Raw genomic sequence first — 7105 nt, 5'->3', positions numbered from 1 at the left:
TAACATGCGTGGATCTTTTCAGTTTGCCCCCACAGCTGTCCCCTCTCTCTCTCCCTCGTTATCCAAGGCCTGGCCCTCAGATTTGAGATTTATTTTCCTGAAGATATGGATAAAAGCCATCTCAAGAGCCAAATATCGATTCTGAATCTCTCCTTTTAAAAAATCTATTTGGGGAGTTTATACATAAGTATACTATATCTGTATATTTACATCATTTCCACCCTTCCCTCTCTTCTCCAGCTCTTCCTATGATCCCTCAACAACTTCCTCCCACTTTTAGAATTCATGACTTCTACACATACACACACACACACACACACACACACACACACACGCACGCACGCACGCACGCATGCACGCACTCACGCACGCACATGCACATGCAAATGTACACAGCATGTGCACATAGATATATACTGAGTCCAGTTAGTGTTGTCCTTATTTGCATGCTGAATCTCTTAAAACTTTCTTTGAGGATTTTACATGTGTATAAAATGGGAGGGGGTCACATTCACCTTCATGTCCCCCTCCAGCTCCCCACAGACTTCCCCCCACGTTGATCTTGAGTACAGCAGCCCTGTTCTGGGGTTTGTCAGATGAGGAAATGTCTTCAAGTAATAGCATCCGCAGATACCTAAAACCCTGGTGAACCTGGGGTTTCTGACTAACCCCTGAGCTTGTAAAAGGTACTCAACATGCAGACTTAGAGGGAATACACATGTTCCTCGGACTCCTCCTCCCCGCCAAGAACTTGCTCAGACACAAAAAACACTTCATAACTCATCCAGGATGTTTATTTGTAGAAAAAAAAATACACTTTGGAGAAACAGCAAGCCACGAGTAGATCGAAGATACCTCCATGCAGTGCTCAGAAAGTTCCACAGAAGAGGAAGAACCCCGTGATATTCATCACAGGAATTACGTAGTGACTGTAAATGATGGAAAATAGAAAACAGCGACAGGAAGGAGGCAGAGTGCCCCAGACAGACATTAGACCAGAGAGCCATTCTCCAGGCTTAAGGCTGGAAGCTGCAGAGGTGCGTCTCCCCACAGAGGTGAACAACTGAGAAAAGGGACCTCAGCCACTGTCACAGCGAGTTTCTTCACTGAGCGTCTATTGAAGGCATCGCCTGTGGTGGGACACACATGGTTACCAGGGAGTTCAGGACAAGTACCCGGAGCCCCTCACTTCCTCCCTCATCCCTCTTGATCATTTGACTCTGGGAAAGTCCTTAAATGTTGACTTGGGTTCCCAACAGGAACTGCAAACCCTATTTTGCACAAAGGTCAACATGCCTCGCCTCCCCCTGGATCCCTTTAGAAGCGTCTCTCAGACTAAAAGGTCAGTGCTACTCATTTTCCAGTTCATGCCATGGATCCAAAGGCTTCAGAATCTGGAGCCGAGGCTGCTGCATGCTCAGAAGTAGCTGAGCCCAGAGGCTAGACTCCCCAAGTCACCAGGATGCACTGTTCTCATGTGAGTCAATGGCCTTGGGAGCTGAAGAAAATTTCTAAGACTCAAAATGTGGTCCAGGAGCAGCCATGGAAGGGATCACAGATCCTGAAGGTTTGGATACCAGCCAATGCTACGGCTTGATCTGCTCCAACAAAAGGGATTAAGAGGCACCGGTCTCCCCACCCTTTTCTTAAAGGCACCACACACCCTTGCCTCTGCCTTCTCTCCTCAGACACAGGCACATCTGTCAGCCTCTGGCCATGTCTAGCCTACCTCCAGGCATCTCACAGGGCTCCTTGGCGGCGTTCTGCAGCATTGCGTCTTTGCATACCCTTGATGATGAAGACAACCCCAGCAATGATGCCCACTAGACCCACAAACAGCCCGAGAGCACACACCAAGTTCTCTTTAGTTTCTGGGAGGGGGGTTTGCTCTTCGAACTCTGGGAAAAAATAAAACAAGGGAGCTGTCAGTTACTGTGGTGGGGGTAGCGTTGGTGACTGATGTAATAAAGAAAGTGAGTTCTGGGGCTGGGGAGGTGGCTTCACATTTAAGAGGACTGGCTGCTCTTGCACAAGACCTGGGTTTCATCCCCAGCATCCATATGGCAGCTCACAACTGTCCATAGCTCCAGTTGCAGGGGATCTGACATCCTTTTCTGACCTCTAGGGGAACCAGGCACTTACATGGTGCATAGACACACACAGAGGCAAAGCACTCAGACACATACATTTTTCTCTCAAAAGTGGAGGATCCTGGTTGGGGAGAGAACAGAGGTGTATAAACTGCAATCAGTGTTATGAAACACTGTAAACTCTGTTAGTTTTGGGTTCTGGACATTGAATTTGAGGCGCCACACATGTGAGGCAAGTGTGCTACCACTGAGCTGTGTTCCCATCCCTACGCTATGGATGCTAAGGGTCCAGAATCCAGCATCAGAGCAGGAAGTCTTAAAGTGAACTAAGGGATGAGGCGTACCCCAGTGCTTGAGCAGAGGCTCCTCCAAACCCCAGTGCTCCACCCTGCAGTCATAGACATCTGTGGTGGATGGCAGGAAGGTCAGATAGTGGAATTTTCGGAAGAGGTGGTCCTCCCTGGGTAGAAACACTGTCTCTGATACACCCGTGATGACAGGCTTTCCATTCCGAAGCCAGGTGACATTGACCACTGGAGGGGAGAACTTGTCGACGAAGCAGATGAGGATGTTGGGCTCCCCCAGGCTCACGGGACTGTTGGGGAGCACAGTCACCTCTGGGGCCACTGCAGGGGACATAACATAAATCAGCTTTTCGTTCTCTCCCTGAGTTCCTCTCCTCCCCATGCTGGCCTGTGGCACAGTTGTGCTTCAGGACAGCTGTGCCCTGAGGAGTCATGTTATCCAATATCCAGCTCTGACCTTTTGGAGTCAGTATCGAGGTGTGCGATATCCACCCACCAACCCACCCACACCCACCCCAGTTCCTAGCTTCCCCAGTGTAGACAGACTCAGGGCAACGACTGTGTGAGTGATCGTGGATGGATAAGCCAAAACTAAAACAGCAAAAAAGGCCTAAATTTCTAAAATCCCCAGGGCCTGTGGCCTGAGAATTGGGTTTGCTGCACCGAGCAAGCTTAGGTCTCAGGAGGGAAAGTCAGAACACCCTGAGACAGATTTCCAAGGCATCTATTTTAAAGCTATGAGTTCCCACATCTGGGAGGAGGTGATACAGAGGAGAAGTGAGTACCATTGACATCTGGAGTGTGGTTGGAACGTTTTATCATGATGTCCAGGTTGGCTCTGTCCACAGCTATATTGGCCAATGCACCTTGAGCCTCAAAGCTGGCAAACTGTCCAAACTCTTTAAGTCTCCAGATGGTCTCTGAATTTTTGGTATCCACATGGAAAATCTCATCACCATCAAAGTCAAACATAAACTCCCCGTTTTGGTCTGGGGAAAGAAAGAACTCCGCCTGGATGATTGTGTGTTCCTCTGAAAAGAAAGGAAAGGAAGTTAGGGAGGGAAATGGGAGAGGGAGATGAAAAACCCCCATGTGTTTGGGTTGGAGGTGATGGATTGGGGCTGGACGAGTCGGTTAGCAGAGGACGGAGTGCGGGTTAGGAGACGGGTCTGGGTGATGGACATTCGTGCTGAGCAAAGTGGGAGGTGAGAAACAGAGAGCTGTGTCAGAGAGGGAAATGGATGACGGATGCAAGACACAGCCTTGGACACAGCCTTCTTTGTTAACCCCCCAGGTCAAATTAGTGTTGTCCCTGTGTGCATATGAGGTCACCCACTGAAGCATGAGCCACCTACCAGTGGCCACCCCCCAACACACACACACACACACACACACACACACACACACACACACACACACACACACACCAAAAAAGAAGTAACTCTCCATCAGTCGACATCATCTGTAAACAGCTCCTCGACCAAGGGCAGGGCCTCAAGAGTCCCTCCCCCGTCAGCGCTGGATTGTTTAACTGGTTTATGCAGGTAACCACAGCCACTGCAAGTTCATTCATGTATGTGACAGCCATGTCATGTCTGACAGACAGTCTCTCACAGCAGCCCTCACCATCCTCCGGCCCTTAGATTCTTTCTGTCCCCTCTTCTATAATGTCCCCTGAGCCTTGAGGGAGAGGCAAGTTGATTCAGAAAACAGGTTTGAGTGGGGATGTTTAATGACTTCATGACTTTGGAATCTAGCTGCATTGCGTAAGAAAGGAACTTTCCTGGTGCTGTGGTGCGGGTGTAACCTTAGGTCAGCACACCAGCGTGTCTCTTTCTCCTGATGCTGCACTCTCTGGAGTTGTTTGAAAGGATGGATTAGGAACTCTGGAACCCAACACAGTCGTGACATCAGATCCCTCTGCATACCCTGTGATCAGAGCAGATCTCTATCTACTTAACACAAGTGTTTCCACAGAGTCCTGGTACAGCTCTGTGTGAGTCCCGTTCTACCAGGATAGGTTTGAGACAAGAACTTTCTTAGCACCTCATCAGGCTTCTAACAAACACTGCTGACATTGTGTGGACAGAAACTGATTTAAACACCAAGGACTAGACCCTTAGACACATAAGTGGCACCTGAGGTGCCTAAAGGTTGAGACAGAGACCTTGCAATATTGTGGACCACTTACACTCACTCCAAGGCTTCCTCTGTGAGAAGGGGTATAGCTTTGAAACTTGACCTGTATGTAAACACTGCTTAGACTGTGAGCTTTTTTGGGACACAGTCTATTATGACTGACAAGGAGAATAAACAGCAGCAAGGGGGATGAGGAGACCGTTGCTTCTCTGTTGTCTTTAGGAATAATTTTAATGTCTGACCAAGGGATTTACTTTTCAGTTGCCTTGATGCACAAACCTATATTCTGGATGCCCCCACAGGAAGAGCAGCTGCCTTTCTAAGTCCTTGGGCAATAGAGGCCCATACTCTCTGTGGCGTGGCTGGAGCTGAGTTTCCACTTACCTCCTTTCCTCCTGTGGCCATCTACAGGGTCCCTCTGGATGCAGAGCCCTTCTCACACAATGTCCACATCAGCACCAAACACTGGCTTTGGAGACGTTGACAGAGTCTAGTCCGTCATCTCCACTTAACGCTTGTTTCTGCTCTCTGGTAAACAGAGCCCAGTGGCGGTGACCCTGGACGCCATAACGTCTGCTGTGTCACGCAGAGGGATGGGTGTCCCACCCCTGCCCCAAGAGTCAGTGAGTTAAACACACTTCATATCAGTGTGCCTGCTGCCCCTGCCGCTCCTCCTGGGTGGATTTGGGGGTGGGGGCCTGATGACTTTCTTTCTAATGATCTTCAACACAGTGTCTGTGGCTGAGATACAACAGGGTTCACATGGCAACAATGAACTGCCATGTACTCAGGCAAGAACAGCACTCAGGGCTCCTCATATATTTTTTCAATTAATCTTCACAACATTGTGTGAGACTTCTAATTATCCCTAAAAAAAATTAAAACCCAGATATATGATTTGTTGGTGCCTTTGGAAAACTACTTCCCTATAGCCCCCAAAGTCTGGCCTCTGGTGAAGTGGTGGTCCTCAGCAACAAAGGCCTCTATTTGTCTTGCTCAACTAAGTCTGACATACTTCACTTGGAAGGAAGAATTTCCCCAAAACTATAACTGCTTTGTAACCCTCAGATTCAAACTTACAGGCGCTTGTCATTCTTACTTCTCAGTCCAAAGACTGTCTTACAGATGCCCACTGTACATGTCTTACAGATGCCCACTGTACATGTCTTACAGATGCCCACCGTACATGTCTTACAGATGCCCACTGCACATTTCTCCAAACCCTCATGGTCTCCTGTCCTTTAGCACTTACCTTTGATAGCCCATGACTTCTGGGGTCCCATCAGGACAACCATGAAGAAAAGTCTTAACACCATGGCTCCAGTTGTGGCCATTTTCTTCTTGGGTGTTTGGTGGGGTCAGAGGAGATCACAGACTGAGGCAGAATTAACAAGAACAGAAAGGGATCGAAATCCAATCACTTTAGTTTTAGCCAATCAGAAAAGCTGTTCAGGCTGACACATTTGTTGCTAGGGAAAGGACTCTAACAAGCGGGTTCTATGCAACCCACTATTTAATATCATATTCTCTACTTAACGTTTCAAGAAATTATTCTCTTCAAGAAGAAATTTCTCCATTTATTCAAAAAATAGAGTCTTTAGACAAACTGAACAACAAAAAGAAAACTTCAAGAATTTGGGAATGTTGGTCAAACACAAACTCTTCTGTCCCAATCTAAATTCTGAAACACATTAGTGATGATAGAATAGATTTTTAAAAATCACTAATGTGAAAATGCAGATTGTGGCTCTGGGTATGACATCTGGGAAGGCTGCTTTTATGGGACACTGAATCATCGATAGAGAAATTGAACAACTGGGCCATGGAGAATGCCTGGATTCTGGTGAAGGAACGTCACTCAAGGGCCCCCTGTTGCTGGCTGCATCTCCATTTCCGGTGTCCTGAACCCCAACATGGTCAGCTCAGGATGAGATCCCAGGACCATTGGCATCCACTGTATTCTGAGAACATCGGGAAATAAACTGAGTCCCAGGGCTCCAAAGACTAGAGAGAGCTGGGACGCCATATCTGGAAAGTGGGCAGTGATCACTAGAAGCCAGGGGCTGTACCGGGTGCTTCCTCCAATTTCTGTCATGGCCTGGATCTCTAGCCAGAATGCAACCTGAGGATGGAGCCTCGTTTGTGTGTTCGGGTCACTTTTAAAGAATAGCTTGGGCACAGCTTATTCCACTGGGAACAGTAAAGCAGTGTCTTACCACCCTGCGTCAACAGGCTGTGGAAGTTCTCCTGTCTTAGAAGGATTGAAGTCCTGAGCCAAATGTGTGTTCTGAGACTCTCCATAGAGGCTGCTGAAAGTTAAGAGATGTCACATCTCTTGTTTCTGAAAACATCGTCTAATACACAGAAAAATATTTAGTTACACACAGGAAGGTCTAAAATCCACTGAAGAGCCACCGGGCAGCCAGGCTGCCCATCTAGTGCTGAATTAGTTGTTTATTGTCAGTCAGATGGAGACTGCTCAGGGTTGATCTTCTACACTGTTGTGTGAGGTCCTGTCTACCTGAACAAAGACCCCCCCACAGACTGGGAGGGCAGCCATCCTCTGACTGC

At 48.0% G+C, this 7105-nt stretch overlaps 1 protein-coding gene across 1 annotated transcript; it reads right to left on the bottom strand.

Moving 5' to 3' along the window:
- Positions 1–776: 776 nt before the first annotated feature.
- LOC102914628 (H-2 class II histocompatibility antigen, E-K alpha chain) lies at positions 777–5944 on the bottom strand. The gene is made up of 5 exons (XM_006997392.4): positions 5787–5944; positions 3181–3426; positions 2435–2716; positions 1730–1898; positions 777–1130 (listed from the first exon to the last, which is right to left on the bottom strand). The coding sequence occupies exons 1-4, from the start codon at positions 5866–5868 to the stop codon at positions 1741–1743; spliced, it is 768 nt and encodes a 255-aa protein (XP_006997454.1). The 5' UTR covers positions 5869–5944; the 3' UTR covers positions 777–1130; positions 1730–1740.
- Positions 5945–7105: the final 1161 nt, after the last annotated feature.

The sequence above is a fragment of the Peromyscus maniculatus genome, chromosome 21 (assembly GCF_049852395.1).
Source record: "Peromyscus maniculatus bairdii isolate BWxNUB_F1_BW_parent chromosome 21, HU_Pman_BW_mat_3.1, whole genome shotgun sequence".
NCBI classification, from domain to species: domain Eukaryota; kingdom Metazoa; phylum Chordata; class Mammalia; order Rodentia; family Cricetidae; genus Peromyscus; species Peromyscus maniculatus.
The sequence above is the reverse complement of the archived record's forward strand: the minus strand, read 5'-3'. Positions and strand labels throughout refer to the sequence as shown.